The sequence below is a fragment of the Haemorhous mexicanus genome, chromosome 9 (assembly GCF_027477595.1).
Source record: "Haemorhous mexicanus isolate bHaeMex1 chromosome 9, bHaeMex1.pri, whole genome shotgun sequence".
Classification (NCBI taxonomy): Eukaryota; Metazoa; Chordata; class Aves; order Passeriformes; family Fringillidae; genus Haemorhous; species Haemorhous mexicanus.
Window position 1 is genome coordinate 23,681,906 of NC_082349.1, and position 26,129 is coordinate 23,708,034.

A 26,129-nucleotide genomic window follows, 5' to 3' on the forward strand; every position below is an offset into this window, starting at 1 on the left:
GGAAAACATCAAGAGTTTTTGTTGTGGAGAGCCTGTGGTACATGCTGTGCTGCTTGGAAGGGAGCCCAGAGCCTCGTGAGTAGGCAAGGGATGTCTGCTGAGTCTGGGTAAAGTTGCACTACCTGGCAACAGTGGCCAGTAAAAGGCTGTGTGGCTTATGTTCACTCTGCCTGGATCTTCCCACTGCAGTAGAAGGCAAAAAAAACCCCAAACCAAACAAAAACCAAACAAAACAAACAAACCCTCCCAAACCAAAACCAAAATAAACAAACAGCAAACCCCCAGCAGTTTGCAGGTGAGTTCTGACAGATATTCACCTTTTGGCTCCTCAGAGAACATGTTGACTTACAGATGTATTCCTTGGAGGGAACTGTCAATATGGGGTATATCTGATTATTGGTAATTTTTTCATCCTGTGTCAGTTTTGTCCACTTAACTGTGTCCTAAAATGTACAGCTGTGTTTCAGTCAAGCTCTCCAGTAAGGAGTTTGGGTAAAAATGCTGTAGAAAACTGAGAGTGACTTAGTTGTCAAAACACATACACTTGAATCTGTTGGCTCTGTTGAAGAACCAAACACAAGTACTTCAGTCGTTTATTTCATGTCAGGTATTCCAGAAACACTTGAATTAGAGGAATTATCAACAGTTAAGCTCCAGGCCTTTGATAAGATGATACATTCAGCTTGGTTAAGTGCTTTTCATGTTCAGGTATCTCACCTGCTTTCTTTAACCTTGTCAGCCCCCTCAGCACAGCAAGTACAAGACATACATGTGCCGAGACATGAAGCAGAGAGGAGGATGTCCCCGGGGGGCCAGCTGCACCTTTGCACACTCACAGGAGGAGCTGGAAAAGTAAGTGTACCTCTACTAGTAGAAAACAGTCCAGTTTTTGTTTCATCTCGTCTAAAAGAGTAATGTCTCATATTTAGGAATGAGGGGAAAAGGAGGTATAACCTGGCTGTTAAACTAGTAAGAACGTAACAGTCATCTCTTAGGTTTTGGAGCTACTTGTTCTTCCATACAGCAGAATACTTGCTTTGTTCACCAGCAGTGCAGCTCTGAAAGTTTGATGTTACACAAGTGTTATCCAAAGTTTCTGGAGGTGGGGGGGTTTCCCTACTTCTTAAGTGTGACTAAGCATGCTGTGTGATGGCATTCACAGTGGCTTTTGTTTGGGGGTACTTCTCTTCCCTTTTCATTCAGGTAAGTTGCTGACAGTTTTCCAAATGGAAGGAATGTGTTGCTAGCTCTCCAAAGAGCTGAAAACAAACAATTCAATATTTTTTTCCTGCAACAATTCTTTGTGCAATCTGTCAAAAAGTTTTATGCAGGTACTTTCAAGTGGTTACATCTGTTGTTGTAGAGTTAAAAAAAGATGCTCATATCAAATCTGCAGTCTAGATCCATTACAGATTTAGGAGGACTACCAGTTATGCAAGAAAAAGGTGCTGTTGTTCTGCAGGTTGCTTAAATTTTTTTTTAAGTAAAATGTATTGTTTAGGAGCTAAATGAAATAAATGCAGTGTATTTTATGTATTATATTAGCTAGTTACTTGCTTTTTGGGCTACAATAATTCAAAGAAAAGGTGCTTTTTAAGAGAATACTGCAAAGGCTCAGAATTGGCATGCAGTGTTTATTTTTCATTTCTTAATCTGAAACTCAAAGCATTGATGTCAGTTCATGGCCTATATAGCCAGCATGCAGTGCATAGACAAAACACAGAGAAAGAAGAGCAGGGCATATGGTGGTAGAGTGACAAAGACAGTTATTCATATGAACAAGGAATAGGACTTCAGTACTTGTGTGCTGCAGAAACAGTTGAAGAGTTTTTTGCCTTCTGTCGTCATGCTAATGAAATGGAGATCGGTAGTGCTGCTTTGGGATGATTTTGTTGTCCTGTGTTGGGTGATGGGTCAGTGTTACACCTCTGAGCCAGTTGTATCTATCAAGGACTGTTAGTCAGCTTTGCAGGGGGGGAGAGGCCTGGTGTAGCCAGACTGACTTGCATGCCTTGGTACCAATGTTGTCCTGGGCTGAAGAGAATGATTGTTCAGGTTCTGTGGGTGGTTGGGGAACTTGGGAGTTCTGATTGTTCCTTGTACCTTTTGTCTTTGCTTAATTCCTTTAAGTAGCTATTGTGTTAGCACTCCTTTTGAAAATGCTTAGTGTGACTAATATGCATTGTTGTTGTTGAGTGACTCCTCTGTCTCTCTATATAGCTTTAACTTTGGAGAAAGGTTATGGGGAAATGTGTGGTAATGTTTAGATAGCATATTATCATCTAAACTTGCTTAAGCAGCAGCTCATTCCCCTCTTGACAAGGGACAAAGACCCTGTGTGAATAGGCAAGAACTGAACTTTTTAAAAATGAGTTTGTGTCCTGCACATGTGGAGACTGCAACAACATCTAAAAAACAAAACAGCCCCAACAATAAAACCCCTTTTTACCTCTCTTGTATTGCTGTTAATGCCCATGGGCAACTACAGAGATTATCTAAAGATTGAGTAATCAATCAGAATCAAACAGTTGCCACTTTTTTCTGCAGTAATTTGTACACATTCCTAGTCTGGGTACCATCTCACTCTGACTGTTATTTATGATATAAAAGTGTTGGCTTCAACCCTGCTGAAGAGAACACTCCGGTCTGCAAATGTCCTCTCACACTTGCATTCTGAGATCTGAACTAGTGGCAGGGTATTTAGTGGAGGACCTTCAACCCTGAAATTTGTTCTCCAGTACCGTTGGCCTACTGGTTTCTGTAGAACTTTGGTTAAAATGCCTGTATTTGTTCAGGCTTTAGTCAGAAGCAGTTAGATTTTTGGAATTGCTGCATGTTCATGGAGTTTTTATCTCTGCAATCACTTTATCAAACAACAGAAATGGTGTAAGCTGCATATTGATATAGTAACATTAATCTTAAAATGTGCTTTAAAATATATCACATGATAGTAAACACTTGGCTTATTATTGGACAAACAGAACAAAAAGGTATAACTTCATATTTTTTCACCTAAATTTTCTGCTATTAGTTTCTTCTCTGAATAAAACAGGCTTGAACAGTCTGTTATTCTTATTCTGAAGCTTGTATTACTGTATTTTATGTGATAATAGTGCTTGGTGATGCTTGGTTTTGCTTTTCTTCTTTGGAGCTGCATATGTATAAAGAAAGTGGGATTTGTAAATTTGCTGTGTGAAGTTTACCTATGAATTCTTGATATACTTGTCATTAAAAACCCATCCTTGTTCTGATTGACACTCCTATTAATAGATCAACTATCAGGGAAGTTGTATTCTAAGAGATATTTTCATAAGCCTCTTGAAGAACTTGAATAAAAGGAGCTTTCAGTAGAATCCATGTTTGAAAAATCTTGAAAGTGCAGTTCCTTTTACTTTTTTTTTTTTGTTGTTTCAATTTTTGATATGTGGTTTCTCTTCTGAAGATTCCGTAAAATGAACAAGCGTCTCGTTCCCAGAAGACCCCTTAGTGCCTCCCTGGGCCAGCTGAATGAGGTGGGCCTGCCTTCAGGAGCTATCCTCTCAGAGGAAGGGGGAGTGGACTTGCCCAATAGGAAAACTTCTGCTCTGCCAAATGGAATTGTGTCAACAGGCAGCACAGTGACACAACTGATTTCTCGAGGGACTGACTCCAGTTATGAAAGTGCCCTGAAGCCAGGGAAGATGGACCATCTGAGCAGCAGTGCCCCTGGGTCCCCTCCTGACTTGTATGTGTCTTCCTACCTGTTCTTCAAATTGTTGTGTGTGTAAATGTGGAGTAGAAAAAAAGGAAACCAGTTCTTTAAAAAAGGAACAGGACTGGGGTTGTGGTTGTTCTTGTGTTTGTTTGGGAGGTTTTTTAGTGATTATATAGTAGAGTAGAAAGCTAAAGCTCTAAACTGTGTTAATTCCCTTTTTGCTTATATTTTAAATGGAGAAGGTGATAGAAGCCTTCAGAAGGTGGAGTGTAGACAAATAACAGTGTGTTAGAGTACAGTGTAGAGTACTATACCAGGCCTTAATGAGCAGTGCCATCTTTCCACTTCTTTAGGCTGGAATCTGTTCCCAAGAGCTCTATTTCTGCCTTGCCAGTGAACCCTCATCCTGTGCCTGCTCGGGTGCCAGCAGATCTGCCCTCGGTGTCTGTCACCAAGCAGTTGCAGATGGTACCACGAGGGTCTCAGTTGTACAGTGCACAACAAGCAGATATGTTTTATCAAGACCCCAGAGGGGCTGCCCCATCGTTTGAGCCAGCGCCCTACCAACAAGGTAAGATTGACCAAGCTCTTTCATCCTCGTGCTGATTTTAGTCTTTCTACCCACTCTGGTTTTTAAGCCCTTTAATTGAAGTTTTCTTACAAATGACATGGACAAAAGACACTAATATGGTCCTGTCATAATAAAATGGAAATTGGTGGGATTTTATGCCTTGACTGAGGACTTCAGTGCAAATGAAAACAATACCTGTATCTGTCCAAGTGTTGCAAGTTCTTTTGTCTTCAGTTCTTCCTAACTGGGCTGGATGAGGGATCCAGTATGGTAATCCTTAATTTAGTTTGACTCAGAGAAAATGGAAATAAAGTACGTGCGATGACTAGAGATAAAAGAAATTAGAGAAGGGTGTTCACAGAAAAAGAAAATGTTATAAAAAGGAACTAAGAGGAAAAACTTAACTATAAAGAGAGCACGTGGAGAAAGATAATATTGAAGGGGATTAAAAAGAGAAGATATGGCTATCTATATGGAAACAGAGAATGATTGTTAGGCAATGTGAGGTTGCAGAGACAAATGAGATAAAGTTAATGTGAAAGAAAAATAAGCAATGACAGACCAAGGGAAGTCAAAAGCAGAAAAAGCTCTAGAAAGGAAAGGTGAAATGGGGGAAGCCATTTCTGAGAAAGTAGCAGAGCATTTTGAAGAAAAACAAACTACTTTCATTTGTTTGTTATGTGCCAGTGAACATCTGAGTTGCCCACAAAATTTGAGGTCATGCACATATTCTACTTATTTTAAAATTATCCAGAGATCCCAGATAGAATAATAAAATCTTCAGGTAGCCAGGCAGTGTGATATTACAAGTCTTTCATGATTTACAGTTCTGAAATGTCTTTCTCCTGTTCAAGATGTAGAACAAATCTCTAGATGACTTCAAATCCTAATAATCCAAGTTCCTTTACCCAGCCAGTGGTTCTGATATGCTTGAGTGCATCTAGAGAAGAGCAGTAAGGCTGGTGAGGGTCTGGGAACGCAAGCCCTATGAGGAATGACTGAGGGAGCTAGGGCTGTTTAGCCTGGAGAAGAGGAGACTTAGGGGTGACCTTATCACTCTCTACAACACCCTGAAAGGTGCCTGTAGACAGGTAGGGTTGGTCTCTTTCTCCAGGCAGCAACTGGCAGAACCAGAGGACACAGCCTCAAGCTGCGTCAAGGGAAATATAGGTTGGATATTAGGAAAAAGTTTTTCACAGTAAGAGTGATAAAATATTGGAATGGCCTGCCTGGGGAGGTGGTGGAGTCACCATCCCTGGGTGTGTTCAAAAAAAGACTGGATATGGCACTCAGTGCCTTGGTTTAGTTCAGGTGTTTAGGGCATGGGATGGACTTGATGATCTTGAAGATCTCTTCCAACCCAGTCATTCTGTGATTCCGTGAGATAAATTGAATTCAGTTGCAGGGATGAAGATGTACAGACCGATCTTCAGTTTACTTTTTAGGTCTTACCTAGCTGAAAGCATTTGTAGCAATCTGCAGAGACATTCTGGTGATGTATTCCTATGCTGGCAGGGCACCTGTGGTGGGCTCAGTCTCACCAGCTCTTCGTCAGCTACTGTAGTATTGACACCCTGCTAGTATCTTAGGTAATTGCACTGTCACTTCAACTTTGGATCAACTTTTGCTTCTTCAGGGTTTTCTGCAGTCAATTTTTGTGGACAGTTGTGGTAATCACTTTCTGTATCTTGTGTTTTCCCCCCCTTGCCTTGCTTCAGGAGTGTACTATCCCACTCAGTCCATGTCTCGCTTTGTCCGACCTCCTCCGTCAGCCCCCGAGGCAGGCGCGCCGTACCTGGAGCACTACGGGCCGTACCTGCCGGAGCGCGTGGTGAGCCCGCAGTACGCGCAGCCGCAGGGCTACCCGGCCCTGGCCCAGCCCATGTACCCGCCGCACTACGACGGCCGCCGCGTGTACCCCCCCGTGCAGCCCTACCAGCGCGAGGACGTGGTGCGGGGCAGCCCGGTGCCCATCGACATCCCGCAGGCGGCCGTGCCCCTCTACGTGCCTGAGGCCAGAGACAGATACCAGCAAACAGAGGCTTATTGCCCAGTGGCTCCGCATCTTGGTCAGATCAGACCTTCGTGCCACAGGGTATGGGTTCCGCGCTGTGTTTTTGTAGTTGTTTTGGGAGAGAAACTATAAACTGCTTGGGGAATTGAATGTTTTTGTACTAAGGGGGGTGGCCTTTGTGAAAGTCTGAGCTTTAGGAAGCGGCTGAAAAACTGGAAGGTAGTTTAGTTACTGGTCAGCTCTCCAGTTGAAATGATGTTAATATGTAAAAGTAGGCTGCTTTAGTGCTCAAAGTAGAAAAGCATTGTCATTCACTTTGGAAATCTCGTAAGTCTCTGACTTCTCCAGCAAAATTAGGCTGGAGAGGGCTACTCAAGTGCAGAGTAAATACAGTGTGTGGTAATGGTCACATGTGCATTCTTGTACTGCCCATCTGTGACTGACCAACTCTATACCTCAGTAATAACCATTAAACAAACCTGCCTTGATAAAAGAATTAAAAATTCTGCTCTTCTGAATTTTTTTAGTTAGGTAGCTAACTGGAGGGTCTTCCTGTTGTAAGTTTAACAATTTGTTTTGGTAACTCACCAGCTGGAATTGAGTTCTGTAGAATAGTTTGACTTAAGTCATTCAGATTAAAGGCTCTGAATCCTATTGCTGAGTACAGGAAATGTTTTTAACATAACTTTCAGATTTATCAGTTTGAGTGTGCCGTGTTTGTGTTTAATTCTATTGCAAAGTGAATAATAAATGTGACTAGTGACCTGTGGAGTTCTATCCATTTACCCTACATGACTGCAATGGGAGCTTGCCATGCTGAACATGTGCCAGTGGGAACTTTGCCAAGTTGTAACACGTTACCTGTTTTTGGGGTGTCTTGAACTAACACTGGCCAGTGTAGAAACATGTATGTCCTGTATGGAAGTTAACAGATAGACTTAAACAAAGTGATTATCATTATTTGTAACTTCAGTGAGTCTGTGTATCCTCTGTATTTCCCTCTCTTTGCAGCACATAGCTGCCTTACTTTGTTCAGGTAAACAATACTTAGAAAATTATTCATTTTGTACTTTAGAGCTTCAGGAGCTCTGAAACATTTTCCTGTCTTCATTTCAGCCTCATCCCAGCCTGGATGAACTTCACCGACGAAGGAAAGAGATCATGGCCCAGCTGGAAGAGAGGAAGGTGATTTCTCCACCTCCTTTTGCACCATCACCAACCTTGCCTCATCCTTTTCACTCAGAGGAGGTAAGCATATTTTGACAAAACATGAGATACCGGCATGTTTAGAAAATACTTGGGCGTTTACATACTGTTAGGTGTAGACAACAAGAAAATCAGAACAATACAGCACTAGCAAATGTTGGGGAAAGAAGATTTCGTGCCTAGCTGGGAAGCCCTTGTAATACAGTCTCCAGTATTTCAGCTGGCTGTTGATCTACCACTGGTCCTGAGCTCTCTGCTTTCGGTGTAGCCAAGAAAACTAATTTAGAGCCATTACTAATTGAAGTAATCGCTCTTCACAGTTACTAGACTTTACTTCTGACATATTTAGAATGAAGTAACAGCTTTATAGAGTTTTGTTTTTTTTAACCAGTGTCAAAATATCACCTTCGAACTGGCCAAGTGAACAGTCAGCACTGGGAGTGTAGCCAGGGGCTCAGAATTTCACGCACTTCATGTGTTCCCTGGCCCAATTCCAGCGGGTGATGTTTCTGATAAAAAATAATCCTGGTGATGTTTCTGAAGTTCACTACTGTTGAAGTGAACAGGGATGGCTGTGAAACTGCTTCTTCCCTTCACTTACAGAACCAGATTTTTGTTTTTGTACAGTACTTGGATGAAGACCTGAAGGTAGCTGGGAAATACAAAGGAAATGACTACAGCCAGTACTCTCCGTGGTCCTGTGACACCATCGGCTCCTACATCGGAACCAAAGATGCAAAACCCAAAGATGTTGTGGCAGCAAGGAGTGTGGAGATGGCGGTATGCAGGGATAAGGGGAAAACAGAAGAAGAGTGGAGATTTCTGTGGGTTGGGAAGGACTTTCATTTGTTTTCCACGATGATGGCAGTGCTTTTATTTAAGCTCAGAAGTGCACTGCAGTCAGAGAGCATTTGCAGGTGTGTGAAGCACTTTGTTTTCAAAGTTATGAACAGTCCTGCCCTTGTGTAGCTGGTACAAAGTTCTGCATATAGTTGCAGGATAGCCTCTCTGCTCTGAAGCCATAGATAGTAAGAATATTGTGCAAAGATTGTTCTTTGCACTTACTTGAAATGCGAAAATTATTCTGTCCTGGCAGCTCGTTAATTAAGCATGTCCATCTGTTGCTGCCTGTACTTCTTTCTGTCAGAGAAAGATGCTGTAACTTAACTTTAGGCAATTAATTCCCTTTAAGGTGGCTGTTACTGCTGTTAAGGGTGTTGCTAGTTTTTACTTGAAGGACTGTGGTTTTTGGCCACAAGAGTACCCAAAACTTGCGTTGAGTTTTTGAGAAAAGCAGTAAAAACTTTGCACTAGGCTGTTTCTTCTTGAAGGCAATTTCTACATCTCTGCTGCACTTATTCAGCCCTTCACTGAACTCTGGGAGGTGGGCTGTGATCTTGTTTTGTGCTGTTCCATTTTTGCTAGGTCAGTGTTGCAAAATGAAGGGGCTGCTTGGGTGTTACTATTGGAAGTCATGAATGGAGAAGAATATAAAGAGGAGTCCTGCATATTACCACTGTTCAGTTTCTTCCTAACACTCTGGCATCACTCAGCATGAGGAGTAGGCTGGTAGCCCATGCACGTACCAAGTCATTCATGCTCTTAAGAGAAAAGACTGTTTAGCCTGAGGAACTGTTTTACAGAGATTCATCTATTCTCTTTCACACCCCCCATCTGCAAAAATGATCTGTTGACTTATTTTTGTGTTGTGGGAGTCATGGTGACCTTTCTTTGGCCAGTAAGAGATGGGGGGGAACATTTCTAATCAGAATTCATTCTTCTGTGGACAGATGCTCACCTGTTGCAACCATTTAATTAAATCAGGATTTTTTTGGTTCAGCTTCTCCTGAGAAAGGCTTCCCTTTCTCCCTCTGCCCCATTGGAATTAAATTTGTCTTTTTTCTGTCTGCTGAATTGCCTTCCTCTTAAAATCCTGAAGCCACTGCTGGAAAAGGAGGCTTTCTCCTGAAAAAAGCAGAACAAAAAATTGCATTTTATCTGCAACTTTGACCTTTTTACCTGTCCTCTTGCTCTCAGTCCTACACAGTGTGGTTGTCTGGTGTTACCACACTGCCACGTTTGACCTGGGGAAGTACTGAGATTACTTGGAATCAGCTTATTGCTGTCTTAAGTGGCAGCATCCAGGAGTGATAAACAGCTCTTGGCTTTCATCCCTGCTGCTAGAGAACTGTGTAAAAAACTTGCAGCTCAATTACAAGGAGTAATAAGGTTCTGGAGAAGTAACCTCCTTTTTCAAGGCTAAACAAAGTATTCTTCTGCCCCAGAGCTCATTTTCAGATAAGCAAAGTGGGATCTCTGCTGCTTTTCAGTTTTTGTCTCCTCACAGGAAAAAATGATCAAGAGACCTTTATTGAATTAATTCTTCAGTGTTATTTTTTTTAATCATTAATAAGGGATTCCTTTTTTGAAGGACAGGAGTAGTATCATCTGAGTGCATAATGCTGAATATTTTGCAGATACATGCAGCTTTACTGAGTAAATAGAAGGATATTAAAATTGGTACTGGCATCCTATGGCCTCGGGATTAAAATGTAATTTTTTTCCAGTATTCCAAAGTAAATTTTCCCTAATGTTTCAGTTTCCAAGCATTACATTTCTTGAGTTTAGCTTCCAACTTAGTTGTTACTGCCATTTTTACCCCTTTATTCCTGCCTCAGGTATGTTAACTGTTTCTAGCAATAATTATCTCCACTGAAAGCTTGCAGAGTTTTTTTTTTTTATTGGACTGTACTAAAGGTTGTAGCCTTTAGACAATTTTCTTGGTGTAGTAGTCCCAGTTACCTTGCTCTTTTTGTTCTACTCTGCACAATTTTTCTTCTTTAGTGAAGTCTTAACTTGATTTTGGCAATTCTTACCATATTACATTTTGTGGTAGCCAACAGATAGCTTTCCTATTTAACTCAGCTCTTGGAGGACAGAGTGAACACTTTCTCTCTTCATATGCTGACCCATTAAGGTGTGTGAGTCTGAAACTTCGTTAGAAACCAGGATGTTCCAAGCAGTACTGCTGCTTTATGAAAAGTGCCTGAAAAGACACACCAGACATGTCCAAGTAAGTGTGGTACTGAAAAATTCCCATTCTGAGTCATTTGCAGGCTGTGAGGTAATACAATTCTTAGCACTGGGCTTCAGAGAAATTTCTTTTGATTCCAGAAGGAATGTGTATTCCTCAGAGATGCCCACTAGTCTCTTCTTTGAGTTTATATGAGGGGAAGGTTTTCCCTACTTCTCTTCCCATTAGGCTTTCTCTGTCACAGTTTCCATTTGCTGCTGCTCTCTTCTTCTGGATTTGATCACAATTAATTTTGCAGCTTTTTCGCTGTGGTATAGTAATGATCATCTTAAGGGAGACCATTAAGGAGATGTCCCCTCTGACTATGAAAACTAGTTGAAAAGTGAAGGGAATAGAGAGTACAAGAGAAACTAACTGCACTTGCCAAATTGTGGTGAGAGAAATGTGTGCTGTTACTTTTGGAATGAGTTTTTGAGTGCCTTTTCCATGTCTTGTGCAGAACGTGGACAGTAAAGCCATGCGTGAGCAGCGACTGGACATGCAGCGGCGAGCAGCCGAGACGGGGGACGATGACCTCATTCCCTTTGGAGACCGACCAACTGTGTCAAGATTTGGGGCCATCTCCCGTACTTCCAAAGCCATGTACCAGAACTCTGGGCCCATACAGGCCATGGCAGTTCAGGGAGCTGCCACCAAATCCATCATTTCAGGTATAATCTGTGCTCTTGGATTTTGCTGGCTGTTGCTCTTTTCTTTCCTGCTGTAGTGTTGTACGGGTGGAAGACAAGCCCTGTAAGCTTGTATCTTGTCTTAGAAATACAGCTGTGGTGTGTGTTAATGCCACTTAAAATAATTGCAGGTGGGGTTATACTGAGAAGACTGAATTCAGAACAAGGTTGCCACAGCTTTCTGAGGTCACTTGGTCTGGACAAGAGGAGACTGAGGGCAGACCCCATAGCAGTCTACAGCTTCCTCCCGAGGGGATGCAGGACGGGTCCTGATTTCTCTCTAGTGACCACTGATAAGAGTGGAGCTCTGTCAGGGGAGGGTTAGGTTGGCTATCAGGAGAATATTCTTCCCTCGGAGAGTGGCACTGAACAGGGAATGGTCACAGCCCCAGGGCTGCCAGAGATCCAGAAATGTAGGGACAGTACTCTCGGGTACTGGGTGGGATTGTTGGGGTGTTTGTGGAGGGCCAGCAGCTGGACTCAATGGTCCTTATGGGTCCCTTCTGATTCAGGATATTCAGTGATTCCATGACATGTTTGTGCATACACAGTGTATTTGTTAGTGATATGTTGTTGCTGTTTGGAAGAAGTTACTTTGTTCTGCCAGTCCATCTGTTAGGAAGCTTATTTTAAATCTCTAGCAGCAGAATCCAGAAGCCTAGCACTTTTCCACTTACACTATGCAAAACCATCTTGATGGAGTATTGTACTGCTGCTCTCCTGCTGTATGGGTAGCTGCTCCTGCAAACTTAATGCAGCCATTGTCTCATGTACTGTTAGGCAAAGCAAAAAAGTAGAAGTAGTTCATTTCCAACACATCTATTTTCTAATCACGTCTTACTCCAAAAAATTGTCACTTTCTTGAGGTGCACTGCATAACCTTAAGAAAATATTGAATTATTATATTCCCCCAAACTTGCTTCTAGCTCTTTCAGGCAGTAATCTTTTAGACTTTATTACAGGTGAAAACTTAATCTTTAAACTGTAGTTACCGAGGTGTGTCAGAATTACCAATGAACTGCTGCGTCTTTTAGGAGCTTCAGTAGTATAGATAACTGCAATCATCATGTCTGTAAGTTTTGTTCTGTGTTTGCTCATCTGCCTGAGTATTTGAAATCCTTCACAATCTCAGACTCTGGAAGGCTGTCACAGACTGTTAGTAATACAGGAAGAGTCGTGTATTAGGCGTGTGAGGCTGTTTAAGAAGAGTATTTCTGTGATCATTTAATCAGAAGAAATGTTCAACTTCTCATAATTAGAGGGCTGGCTTTTCTTCTTCTCTGTCTAGTTCTGTGTTGGCTGAATGACTGAAAGGGTGATTTTGTAGTGATGCAATGTGGTTTTGTTCTGTTCCCTGATAGACTACAGTCCTTACGAAACCCACGGTGGCTGGGGAGGCTCTCCATATTCTCCTCATCAAAATATACCTTCTCAGGGACGTTTCAATGACAGGTAGGACTGCTTTATTTTTTATTTGCCTTTCTCTAAATTTTCTCTTATCCATTTTTTTCTGTGCCGGTGGAGTAAAGATCTTTCTTGAAATCTCCTTGTTTTCCAATCCCAAAGGGAGAGGCTGTCCATGTCAGATGTGGCTGGTCATGGGAAGCAGTTGCCCTCAGCTGAACGAGAGCAGCAGCTGCGCATGGAACTGCAGCAAGTTGACCATCAGATCAGCCAGCAGACCCAAATGAGGGGGCTGGAGGTTGGTACCTGCATTTGGAACAGCATTGGGGGTTGGGATGGAGAGAGATGAGGCTGGTAAAGCCTTTGAAGGGCTGAACTTTGTGGTGATACTCAGTCACAATTCTTAATCCTGTGATGCTCGGCATCAGAGCTGTGGTGCAAGTTCCAGCCTTTCTGCTCAGCAGCAGAAACTTCCCTGCACTCCACATGCACATCAACACCATATCTGAATCTACAGTCTGTGCTCAGTCTTGTTTGTTGTCATTCTCTTTTTCACTCCCCCTGTGTTCAGCTCTACTCAGAGGCAAACTTGGGGTGTAGGAGCCTGTTCTTCTTGACTTTACTGCTGTTGGAAATGTTTGGTTTTATGTACAGAAAGCCATGAGCTTCATCTGTTTTGTGTTTGGCTTTGTGTTTGTACCTGTTTCTTCCTAAGTCGCACGAACCACAGGAGTCAAGAAAGTAAATTTGTAATATATTTAGCTTGAAAAATTAAGACTTAATATTTTATGGCTCTTTGCTTAGAAGAAATGTAGCATAAGGAAAGATGAGTATGTGTTTGTAAAAGAATTAATGAGCTGAAATATTTTGATTTTGTGAGACAGGAGTTATGTCAAGCCATAATGAATTAATAGTTTTAGAAAGCCTTAGTTACCTTTTTCCTCTTAGGAAAAATCAGTAAATATTTACCAGAAGACTGTTCTAGGTACCTCAGCAACTATTTGTGTTAACATTTTCCCAGAAGAAATTGCTGTAAGTAGTGGATAGCAGCTTCTGCTGAAGCTATGGTTAGTTGACAAGACATGTTACAGAGGAGGGTTATTGCAGATTAGTTTAAAAGCTCGCTATTAAGTCACAGCAGTAGTTGCAGTAATATGCATTTGTTAGTTACTTGAACCATAGCTTGTGTTCTTGTGCTCTTGTTTGGGAATGAGAGGAGAAAATGTTTTCAATCTTGCATGTCTGCATTTGCCATAATACAAGAGTACTGGAAAGTTGCAAAACCAGTAAGTGGCCTTCTCCTGCTCATCATTGTTGTGACTGTGTCAGTGTTAAATCCTACAGAGTTAAATGTTGAGCCTTGATTTTGGCATAATATGAATTTTGCAGAATTAGTTATTTTGATTAAGGGCAGCTTTCCGTTTATCTCTTATGTTTAAAGCTGCATGTAGATCTTGGAAATAAAGGAGTCTTCACTGGTTTGCCTATTACAAGGTTGCAGCAATCAATTCAGCCAGAGCATGAAGAGTTAGATCATTTTGCTTTTGCATTGTATGAGCGTTTCTACTTAAAGACCAGCCAAATGCTGGGTTGTGTGGAGTACAAGATGATTTAAATGCAGACCCCACACTTGCAGAACTCATTCACAAGTGTTAGCAGAGTTTTAGAATGGCTGACATGGCTACTGCTTTTAGTAACTTGCTACTTGTGAATGACCATACTTGCCCCTCTCTGTTCCTGTTTCCTAATGTGGGTCAGTAGAGACCTACATATTGACAGCTACATCTCTCAAGATGATGTAATAATAATTCTGGCTCTGTTGTGCAATTAGATAAATTCTACCGCTGTAAATAAAGCAGACTTGCTTATCTGCAGTTTTCTTTTGTTGGACATAGAGCTCAGAAGAGAGTAATGTTTTTGTTCAGGGGCTTAGTCTTAGTTTTGAGAAGAGAGTGACACATGAAGAAAACACATGCAAATTTATGACAGCAAGAGGTATTTAACACTGCTTGTTTAAAAATTAAAATACTTGTCCATCTCTACAGAAACTTGTTGAAACTTGCATTGGAAGTGATTTCAATTGGGACATTGTGAAGTGTGACCTTGGTTTTGTAAATGAGCAGTACTCTGGAATTATGGCCTTAGAGCTCTCTGTGCTTGGTGTGTTGTGTGCTCAGTTGTGTATGTGCTTGGCTTTATGCATTTAGGCTGTTAGTAACAGGCTGCTGTTGCAGAGAGAGGCGACTACCCTGGCAGGCCAACCACAGCCCCCACCCCCACCTCCCAAGTGGCCTGGGATGATCTCAAGTGAACAGCTGAGCTTGGAGCTACACCAGGTGGAAAGGGAAATTGGGAAGAGAACCCGTGAGCTGAGCATGGTGAGTGCTGGGGGGCTGGGAGGCAGAGAGATGCAGTGCAGAGCCATGTACTGGCTGCAGCCCCTTCACCCTGGCAGAAAGGCTCCCTACTGGATGCCCACAGCTGGAGTCATCCATCTTCCTCTTCACCTCTATTCTTTAAAACCTCCTGAGGAGTTTCTTGAGTCTTCTTCATGAAGAAGTTTAATGTAGCCTCTTTAAATGTTGTTAATTTGTCACCATTGGAAATAAGCTTGGTGTTGACTTTGATGGAAACCAAATTGTCTCCAAGGTCACTGTGCCATGAGCTCTATAAACTGCTTTAACATAGGAGACATTGTCTGCAGGTACAGGCTAGTGTTCAGAAGTCTGTGTGCTGTTACAGTCTGTGGCCTTTGCTTGTTGTTAAAGGATCATCCCTTCTTTTTGGGAAATACTGTGTCCTGAGAGGATGAGCATATCTAGAAGTCTGTTTTTGTCTCATGGCTTTTGCGGGTTAAACTGTGTGACTGCAATTTACAGGCCTTCTTCATCATCCCTAAGGAATGAAGTCTTCAGTTCTTTCAGCACACTCTTAAAGAATTTTTCATCTGTCCTTTCTTTAAAGGAGAGCCAGTCTTCACTGGATATGAAAAACAAGCTGGGCACCACTAAACAGACAGAAAATGGACAATTAGAACCACAAAACAAGGTTCCAGCTGAGGACCTTACACTGACATTCAGGTAACACAGGCCTTCAACCTGTCTTTGTGTAACAGGAGACGCTTCTTCAGGGCCACTCTCCTGTTGAATAAATACCCTTGCCTCACATCAGCTATGATGAGGAAGCACCTAGACAAAGAGACTAAAAATCAAGTTTTTATAGTGCAGGTATGAATTAAGGACTTCTCTAGCTGTGGAGTAGGTGAGTGGAATAAGACTATATAAATTAATGGAACAAAAGACTTGCAGAGAGGAATCCATCTGGTCGGTATTGGATGATTAGTAGGGAGAAGCAGGAGTTACACAGCCACCACAAAAGAAATCCTTATATGCTCTTCTGGTTTCAAATAAAAGAAATCTCCCAAATGTGAAAGGTACTCTATCCTGCTGAAGTTTGTGATTTGGATGTTGTCTGGGAAGGCACACACTTTGAAACTAAATTCACTTTCAGCTGTCAGTAGTGGACTTTTGTCTGTGTAGATGCTGGGATTGATTTCAGTTCACATTTAATAGACAGTTAGAATAAGATGTTGGCTGGGAATGCTGGAAGTCTCTACAGCAAGTATTTTCAAACAGCCACAAGCACCTATGTCTGTTCAGGCCAGCACTGAACAGAGAAGCTTGCATGCTTACATAACTTCATGTGAACCGTTTGGAATATTAATATTTATTCAGAATTAGCATTTTCTGAAGAACTACACTATTGCTGATGAAGTCTGTGCCTTCTTTTTATGACCAGTTCTAGAGTTTTGTGTTGCACCATCAGATTGATGCCTTGAGAGCAGGAACTGATTTTTCCGTATGGTGCTCTGAAAGTAATAAAATCAAAATAACTGTTTATATTTTTAAAAATGGGGGGGGGTGAAGATAAATTATTATTAGGTAAGTTAAATATTCTAGAATATGTACACTGAAGTCCTCTTAAAAATGAAGGAAAAAATCTCATTAATTGCTTCTTTTCACCCACTTCTCCTTTCTCTTCAACTTCCCTTCAGCAGTGATGTTCCAAATGGATCAGCTTTGACCCAAGAGAACATTGGGCTCCTGTCAAACAATATGGCATCTCTCAACCTGTCAGAGGACCCCGAGGGAGGAGGAGATGGCCACGACTCCCAGCGAGGGGGAGTGACACCCACATCTGCTCCATGAAGCGAGGCCAGCACACCCTGGAGCTCCTTCTGCTGGGGTGTTGGCAGCTTCCATCTTGTGTTTCTTTCCAGGGATGATTGGATAACCCAGGAGCAGCAGTAGTAGCAGAGCAGCAGGTCCAGAGGCAATGTGCACAAACACAACTACTAGAAACAAATCCTGCACATAGTTCACATTAACGCATTTTTTAATTAAAAAAATGAAAATTAGCAGTATCTGCAAGCAATTCAAATTAAATTTGTTTTTGTTCTGTGAATGAACTTTATTTTAATAACTTTGGACGCCTTGAATCCCAGGGCTTAAAAAAAAAAGATATTATATATATATACTCTGTTTGATTAATTGTATGATCTTAATGAAGTAGGTTTTCTTTTATTTTGGTATTATTACATACCCAGTGCATAATTCCTTATTTACCTTACTACAACAATTTGGCCACTTCCTTGTATGGTTTAAGGGTAAACAAGGAATGAGGGTTGGAGAGTAGCTGTGAATTGCAGTGTCAGAAGATGTGCAGCAAACTTCATCTTAACACAATTCCTCCCATTGTGGCCAGGAGCTTATCCTGAGCTTCTTGCTTAAATTGCTGAATTTAAACCACAAATGACAGAGTCTTTGCAAAGGTCCTTTTTATAGGCTGGCATTATTTAAGGTCTGTGTGTGTTAGATTTTGACACCTGAGTATCAACCTGCAGTGAATCCACCCTGGGTTCCTTCCTGTTTCATGGGGGAAGAATTCCACCAAAGTAACAACTGAAGGTGCAGCACAGATCTTGCCAGAAGTATTGAGAAGCAAATTTTGCCTGATGGATCTAATACTTCTCCAATAGATGCTTTGTGGCCGTAAGCCAGAGAAGTCATAAGTGTCTTTTTATTTTTTTTTTTTTTTTTTTTTTTTTAGGATTAAAAGATTTTGTTCTTGCTGCACATTTTTTTACTTTTTTGGCATACGCTGAGCTAAGATCCTGGATATGAAGACCTCTTGAGAATGATTTTTCAAGTGCTGCTCCCTCTCTACCTTCTTGGCCTGTCCTCATTTTTTCTTTCTGGGTTAGACTACTAAGTGGGAAAGCACTGGTTATGTAATAAATTACTGCATTGCTTTGGTTGGGTAAAGCAAGACTTAATAAATTTTCTTGGGTTTTAGTTTTTTTTCCTTAACTTTAACTCCTGCTGAGGTTCTAGCAACCTTGGGCTAAGCTTTGCATTCATCATACTGTTAGATAAAACAACAGGGGGGTGGGAGGGGATACAGTCTCACTATTGCCTACCAGTAGGAGAGTCCAAACAGAAGACTCTTTTGAGTAGCAATTATTTAATTTGCCCAGTCAAGGCACCGCGTTTATATACTATTTCACATTGAATTTGATTATGCCCTACAGACCTGGCTGGTCAAGGATTTGATACACATATTGGCTTGGGATTCGAGCTTTCTTTTTTATTTAAATAAAAATTTATATATAAATATATATATACATATATACATAGTTATATCTGTATATATATTGGGTATGTTTTAAGAATTTTTTCGCATGAGCGCAGCTGTTGTGATCAAATGTCTGGGAGGTAGAAGCACTGAATGAAAATAAAAGCATTTTTTAGCACACACCCCCACACTTTCCATGTGTCTTAACACGGGTTTATTTCACTCTTAGTTGAACTTTGGCCTCTTAATTGCCTGGAGTAGATTGCAGCTTGCTTTTTTCTAATTCCTCTTTTAACTTTTGGCCAAGAATCAGCTTTGCACTGAAACAGCTTCATCTCCCCTTGCCCCTATCCATCTGTGTCTCCTACTTGAAGCCAAGCATTCCAGCTACTCTCCTTGGAGCTGAGCAGGACTGGGGTGATGCAGCTGGGAGCCTGTCAGGTCTGTTCTTCCCTTCTCAGCTCTGGGCATGAGGAGGATGAAGGTCTTTTCCTGGCTGCCTGCTTCCAAGTCACCTGACACAGGCCCTGGGCCCTCTCATCCTTCAGTGCAGAACACCACCCTCAGGTCAGCCTTCTCCTTAATTTTAATTAGTTTGCTCCGTCCTGCTGTGTTTTTATTAACACAGGGAGCTCACCTTAGTCAAGATAATTAGTGCAATATTCTAATCTAGGAAGACAAGCCCAGAATGTGCCTTTTTTTGACTGTAGTAATTGTGGATGTAAAATTAATTTTCAAAGATGGTTATGATAGGTTGGACACTACAGACTCATTTGTAATACTAGGAAGAAATTCTAGAGGGGCAAAAACGTCTTTACCTTTTATTGCCTAGCTCCCTCACCAGGTTAGGGATCATTCTTTTCTCCACATTTTCTCCTGGAATTCTTCAGTAAGCACTGTTTTAGATTGCTGGCCTACATATGATGAATGCTTCCAAAATCTGTGGATTAGAAGGGGGACCTTACTGGGTATTTTTCCCCTTCATCCAGCTCTCTGTGCTGTACTTTGTGCATAACGTCCTTGTTGTGATCAATGTGTCCAGGTGAATGCCCTGTTTGCCCAGAATTATAGTTTGGCTTGTTAAACAGTTTACTTAGTATCTACTAACAGTATTGATTTTTGACTTTGTTTCATCCCCTCTTCATCTTACCCTTTTTCTGCTTTTTTTGCAGAAGTTTCATTGATTAAACAGATGAAACAGCAAAATGCAGTGCATGCTCTTAAGTTTTTTTTCTGGAAACTGCACCTAAAATGTTCCGGTTTTGTGGAAAAATTGGGAGACCCTGGGGGACAGCTAGCTCTGTATGTAGTGGCAGCATTGATGTTTACATGAAAATGTCTGGAGTGACTCTGTGTCTCCCTGCACTCACTCCTGTAGCCCATCATTGTCCCAGTTGTACAGGAATTCTGGCCACCTCAGTGAAATTGGTCTTGGCTACCAAGTGGTTTAGTTCCTTCTGTTGGGCAAGAAGAAGCAGTATTATCATGGTGTCAGGGCACTGCTGCATCCTTTGGTAGGTAGGTTACATTTTCTGCTGCACCAGACAACTCTTGATATTTGGGTTTCAGCCAGATGGACAGCATGGACAAACCTTCAGAATAGGAAGCTTCAAGTGGTAGGTTAAGCTTCAGTGTGTCAGTGATTCAGTCAGTATATAGATGATGTCTGTATATTCTGTGGTGTTATTCCCCTCCTTCTGTCGACATCTCATCTGTCTGTCCTGTGACCTAGTTCTTTTTTCTTAATAGGAGAAGTTTAAACATTTTCTTCTGCCCTTTTTGCATGCTGTCCTATTTCAGACTAGGACTTTTTTTCTGTAGATCAGAGCACCTTTCAAGCTAGCAGCACTTTTATCCCTGTTCTCAAGTTCTTCTCTCTGTAGTCCTTTCTGAGCCGTCTCTCCCCTTTTTGTGTCTTTTTCTCCTGTGGCTTTCCCATCCACCCTCCCTGATTGTGTAACAGTGACAGCTTGCTGCCTCAAAACAGAGCATTCAAATGAATTCGCTTAGCCAATAACTTCTGTGAAGTTGCCTTTTCTAATGGTGTTATTACTCAGTGATGCACAAATGTGATATTGCCCCTACTGGTAGGCAAACAGGGGATCTGTATAAACATGGTAAACTGCTGTTTTTCTTTAAAGGAGAGCCAAAGACTTGTGCTTTATACTTTTTTTTTTTCCCCCTGGTGTAGCCATTTTGATTGTCAGACATTTGTGTAGGGTATTGTGAGTTGACTGTATTATCCTAATAACAATTTCCAGAAGTTAATGATTGTCAAGCCTTGCCCATGCATCGAATTGTGGAAAATCATTCAATTTAGTCATACAATTTGCAATGTACTGAGATGTATCTGAGGTGTTGTGATGTGTTTTCAGTCTCTCATGCACTCTCTCAGCTGACTGAATGGCTCTTTTAAAGAGGGAGAAGGAACATAGAAATGTTATAATTCAAGAAGCCTCGTTTTTAAGTGTTTCGAAATTGAATACTGATTGAAAATTTCTTCAGTTACAGTAAAAGATAAATCTGTGTTACAAATGTGACTGACTTTTAAGTCCACTGGGACCGAAAAGATTTGTGAAACACTAGCATTGCATTAAATTAGATGTGGAAGAACCAAACTTGTGATGATATTGTCTCTTGACAGCATGGACTAAGTAAGGTGGGGCAAATTTAATTTGCCCAGTCAAGGGCAAATTAAATTTGAAAGGGCCAGGAGTGAGGCTTTTATTGATAATACAAGAAAGCTGCTGGCATTTCCCTTCCTTGAGCTGCTCAAACTCTCACAGACTTCTAACTAAAGTTTTTAGGTTCAAAGAGAAATCTCTCCAAGTCCAAGTAGCATAAACTGTCATTTCCACTGCCATTAATAATTTTGGACTATAACAAAGCAGATTTACAGGATAGTTTTATAAAGACCACAGTGTAAAGTTTCTTTCCCGGACTGGCTCTTTCAGACCTGCTTTTATGATCCAGGAAATGCCATGCCAGTGTTCAGGAAGCTCAACAGTGGGAGTGCCAGCCATCTTCTCTGCTCAAAAATGGGAGAAAAGACCCAAACATACGCAGTGTGCAAGTTTTTGTGCTTGTCTCTGTGTGTATGGAGAAGTGATTTTGGTCCTAGGATAGATAGAAGGAACACAGAGCAATGCTGCCTGGGCATGATGTTGCCTTCATATCCAAATTTTGTCATCATTCACTTTCCAAAACACAGCCTTCCATTCCTGCCTCCTGATGTTGCTGATTTATAAACAACAACAAAAAATGTTACCATGTCAGCAACTTAATTTCTTCTATCACAATAAATCAATTCCCCTGGGGGGAAAGAGAGAGCAAGAGTTTTTCAGTTGCCTACATGGTAATGTAGTTATGAACAGGAAAAACATCCACCTTGCTTGAGTAAGTGTAACTGAATTTCTGAGTAAAAATGAAGCAGCTTTTCTTAGCCACCTTTTGTGTACAGCTATGGTGCCAAGAGATGGGTGGTGGTTATACAGATTATTATGTAGCACAAATTTATTTGCTCTCAATTCAAATACATTCTTCAAATGTCAAAAACTTCATTGGGAATTATCATTTCCATAGTGAACAGTTACCAACTGCATTATATTCTGTTGGAATGACGGGATGACAGAGACTGAAGTTAATTATAGTTATACAACATAAGAAAGGGATTTGGGGAAATGTTATCCCAGCAGTGTCCTTCTACAGTTAACATGTGGCCTTTATTCTTCTGTAGGAAGAAGAATGTAACTGCTTAGTGTTGTCACAGACTTCAGAGCACTTCTTGTGATGCAGGTAGAGCCTTGGTTAGCAGAGAAAGGAGAACAAACTTAACATTTATTTTCTTTATAATTTTATTTCCTATTGGCAAGTTTAATATTGTTCAATGGGAAGTGTGGCAAGCAAAGAGGCTGCAGCTTTTTCTGAAATTTCCCAATATAAAGAGCACATGGCAATGTGGATTTGTCTACATCAGGAACAGCACAGTCATTTGATGCTTAAAGTATATGGTCATAATAATCAAAATTGGATTCCTGTAGCTTAGTAACGTGAGTAATTAACTGATCTTTCCCAGGCAATCTTTGCAATTCCAGGGAGTTTTTTGTATGATTTTTAGTGCTAATTGCAAGGTGTTCAGCAGTTAGGAGGGTTTAGGTGCCTAACTTCATCCAGCAAGGCAGCTTTCCTTGGATATACTGGTTGGATGTTTTCATATGCCAGAAAACTACTGTTTTGAAGATCTGCAACTTTTAGGAAAACACAATTGTCCTATTTGAAAAATGCAGTATTGAGAGAGACGGAAGCAACAGGTAGTGCAGTCTCTGGAAATAAAAAGCATTAGACATGATGGAATTACATGTAAAATGCATATGGGTTAAATGTAAGAGGAAAAAAAAATATTGTGGAGTGATTGATGCTCAAGAAATTATTTTCTTCTTCATAATGTTAAAAAGATTTCATTGATAGTTCTGTGGCAGACAGTACTCACAAGTCTTTGGCATCCAAACCAGATTGTATATCAGATGGATCCCACAACTGGATGTGTGCACTGACCTCTTTATTTGTAGATTTTTAAAAAGAAATTTGGCACCAGCCTTTAATAAATACATGAAGCAACCTGAGAGGAAGAAGCAATCCCGTTCACATCACAGCTGCTGCACAGCTCACAATTGGTACCATTCATCTGCAGCCTCTCCTAAGTGAAGCTGATCAGCATGGGCAAAACAAATCACTTTGAGAGTTTCCCCTAATTTTAAGGAGTTCCCATTCCCCCTTCAGCCTCTGCTTGCTGTGTAAGCAGCTTCCATGCAAAAAGGATCTTTCCTTCAAGTCAGCCTAGCAGCTGTTCTGTAGCTTGGCTATTTTTCCGTACTTTCTCTAACTGGTAGCATTGTATTAAGCTCTTCCCCTTCTTGTATTTGTTGCTATGGGGAGGAAGAGGAAGATGTGTGAGAGGAGGGAGGAAGAATTGTGGGATCTGTATGACAGCCCCCACTTCTTTGAAGTCATCTACTTCCAGTTGTGGGATTTCTCGATATATGATATTTTTTTTGTGGTTTTTGTAAGTCTAATTTTCTTTGATCTTGTTAGTTCCTTACAAGTCTCCCCGAGACATTCTGCAGTCATTATCACCTTTTTGGGTGGAGTTTATTTTATTTTTTTGGGTTGTTTGTTTTGTTTGGTTTTTTAAATAACTTTTTAACATTGGTGCATATATGCTTGGGATAGAGCTCATGTAATTATCCAATCGTATTGATTGTATGTGATTGTGCCCTGCAGAGGTATATTTAACAAAAAATAAAATAAAGGATAGCCTAGGTAATAAAGGAGACCATGAAATTTGTTGAGTCAGGTTATGAACTATTTCTTAAATTTATATAGGATCCTTAAACAAATGAAATTCCATCTGCTGTTCTCATGAATCAGTGCTTAACAAAATATCATTCATTATCTCCTTGTGTTTTTCCTTGCTTTTCTTCTCTTCCGCTGTTTCCTTCCTTTCCTGTTTCTCTTTCCCATAAACAAAAATTCTCAATCCTTCATGGGAGTGGCTGACTCTGGGTTGATAATGTGGATATTTATTGTTTGTAGCTATCAAGACATTCATAATAGGAATAGAGATGAAGTAGATTGTATGAGAAGAATTCTGTAAATTGAATTCTTTGCAAGTTCAGAGGAATTATGGAGTTTTGTACATACAGGCCTGGTCATGGGGGAGATGTTCAGAGGTACATGGGGTATTGCTGTCTTTTCCAGGAAAGGTTAGATGCTTTGCTACCTTTTGTGATCTCAGTTGGGAAAATTGAGATAACAAAAGGTGTAGAAGAAAGTTCTCTATATCCAAGTCCCTGTATCTTTACTCCTACAATATACTTTTTAGACTTGACAGAAAAACCTTCTAGGTACTCTGCTGAAGTGGGACAGAATGCATTGAAGGAGGCAAAAGGCAAGAGTATCCAGAGATTTAAAAGTCAGTATTGGTCTTCTTTATTTAATTTTCAGACCTATAGAGCCAACAGTTTCTTTCACTTTTGTGTGAAAGAACAGGGGAGTGGAGACCTACTGTACATGAATGGCAGTTACGTAAAAAAAAAACATATGTTGAAATGCTGTTTCTTCTTCTCTCTTCACCTTGCTTTTCTCTCTCTTTCTCCCTGACTTCACCTTACTCTCACAGAATGTCTGAGGGTCCTTTGAGCTGCAGATTGAGAAAAAAAAAAAAAAAAGTGGAAAAGTGATTCACTATGTGGTTTGTAAATAGATGGAAATGTCTACAAGGTTTTACCTGCTTTTCTGTCAGCATTTATATTAAGTGATAAATTAATGAAGAACACTTTGAAGTATCTCTTGTTTTCTGTCTGGGATGAATGTACATTCTTCTAAATTTTGTGTGAGGTGTAAGACTGTTGGACCATCTGAGTAAGATTTTCACCAGCTCAAGGTGTGTGTTCTCTGCTGGGCTGGAGCACAGGAGGTGCCAAATAGCAGAGAAGCCACATGTCTCCTGGGTTTGGTCTGCTCTCTTCTGACTTTACCTGTAAACAAAGTGGGTCCTTCACCTGGGCACCAGAGGTGAACAAGAAAAGATACTCAAAATAATCAGGGTTTTTTTAATTGCTCAGATTGTACATATTTTAAAAGCAAACCAGACCCTTCAGAGTAAGGAGTGAGCAGCATTTGTCTAACATTGAGCCTGGTTAGGAATTTGCCTTAAAGTGAAAGTAAGTTTTGCTCCACAGTCTGCTTTGTGGTTTTTAGTCTTCTCCTTTCACACCTTTTTGTGGTCTTTAACAAGCCATTGTCTGTAAAACTGAAACTGAATGAATCTGCTTCTTCACTGAAATACTGTTCCTTCTACTTCAGGGCAAGCACAGCCTTCTGCCCCTGGAGTTAGTGCATAATGTTCATTGCTATTGTTTATAATTCTTGAGCCTGGGCACCATGGATCAAGGTAAGGTGTGTTTTGCTGGGCTGAAACCCATCACTGCTCATTATTAGGCCCCCTCACGCTTCTACACTTACTTGCTAGATGAGTCAAAGCCTTCAGTTCCTATAAAGGAATTGTATTTAGTGGGAAATCCAGTAGAAAACTAAGTTTCAGTTGGTGATGGTTTCTTTACCCTTTCTCCCACAAGTCTGAGGTTTCAGAATCCTCAGGTAGCGACTCACTTCAAAAGGAGAAAAAAAAAAAAAAAGAGGCCTGAATTCCAACAGTGGCTGGCTTTTAAAAGGAAGATCTGAAGCACTGGAGAGTCAGATCCCTCTGGAAGGAGGTGGTGGATGCTCTGCATCAAGAGAGATTGGGGGAAACTTGCTGAGTTTCTTTACGTGGAAAAGAGGGGAGACCAGGCTCAAGTGGATGGTACCTGCTGGAATTTTTTTCCCCTTTGGATATGGATAGCAGGATAGAAAGAATCTTGAAAATGCTAGCCCATGAGATTCCTTGATCCCATCTTGCTCTGTGAGTGCAAGAGTCATTTTCCCTGGACATATCCATGAAACTCAACAGTGAACACCCAAAGCCCAAAACAAAATTAAGGCAATTTGTGTTCCTCCTCACCAATCAGGTGTAAGAACTGTTTCTTTCCAGCTAGGATGTGTTCAGTTGTTTCTGTAACTTCCTTCCTCCTAACTGTGAACTCCAACTCCCTAAGGTCTAAAAATGTGGGAGAGCCTAAAACCCAAGTATGAGGCTTCATCTTTCTTGCCACAGTCTGGCAGACTTTGGTGCTTGATGGTTTTGAGCCTCTGATCTTTGCTTTGGGTCTGGGAGCAGAAGCTCTGGGAGAAAAATATAGGGGCAGCACTTTTCCCCTATATTAGAGCAAACAAGGCATCTAAGA

At 41.0% G+C, this 26,129-nt stretch overlaps 1 protein-coding gene across 13 annotated transcripts in view; it reads left to right on the plus strand.

Moving 5' to 3' along the window:
• The window catches only part of RC3H1 (ring finger and CCCH-type domains 1), a 71,782-nt gene that overhangs the window by 36,879 nt on the left and 8,774 nt on the right, over window positions 1-26,129 (plus strand). For 3 of the 13 annotated variants that reach the window (XM_059854497.1, XM_059854500.1, XM_059854499.1), the window contains exons 9-20: window positions 740-852; window positions 3,443-3,724; window positions 4,048-4,265; window positions 5,984-6,360; window positions 7,396-7,527; window positions 8,095-8,265; window positions 11,019-11,229; window positions 12,609-12,699; window positions 12,814-12,949; window positions 14,859-15,029; window positions 15,616-15,731; window positions 16,706-24,619. In XM_059854497.1, the coding sequence (XP_059710480.1) occupies window positions 740-852; window positions 3,443-3,724; window positions 4,048-4,265; window positions 5,984-6,360; window positions 7,396-7,527; window positions 8,095-8,265; window positions 11,019-11,229; window positions 12,609-12,699; window positions 12,814-12,949; window positions 14,859-15,029; window positions 15,616-15,731; window positions 16,706-16,859 (2,172 nt within the window). In that variant the 3' untranslated portion in view covers window positions 16,860-24,619. Of the gene's footprint in view, window positions 1-739; window positions 853-3,442; window positions 3,725-4,047; window positions 4,266-5,983; window positions 6,361-7,395; window positions 7,528-8,094; window positions 8,266-11,018; window positions 11,230-12,608; window positions 12,700-12,813; window positions 12,950-14,858; window positions 15,030-15,615; window positions 15,732-16,705; window positions 24,620-26,129 lie in introns of those variants that run through there. The other 10 variants (XM_059854501.1, XM_059854504.1, XM_059854505.1 and 7 more) reach the window with 10 other exon arrangements.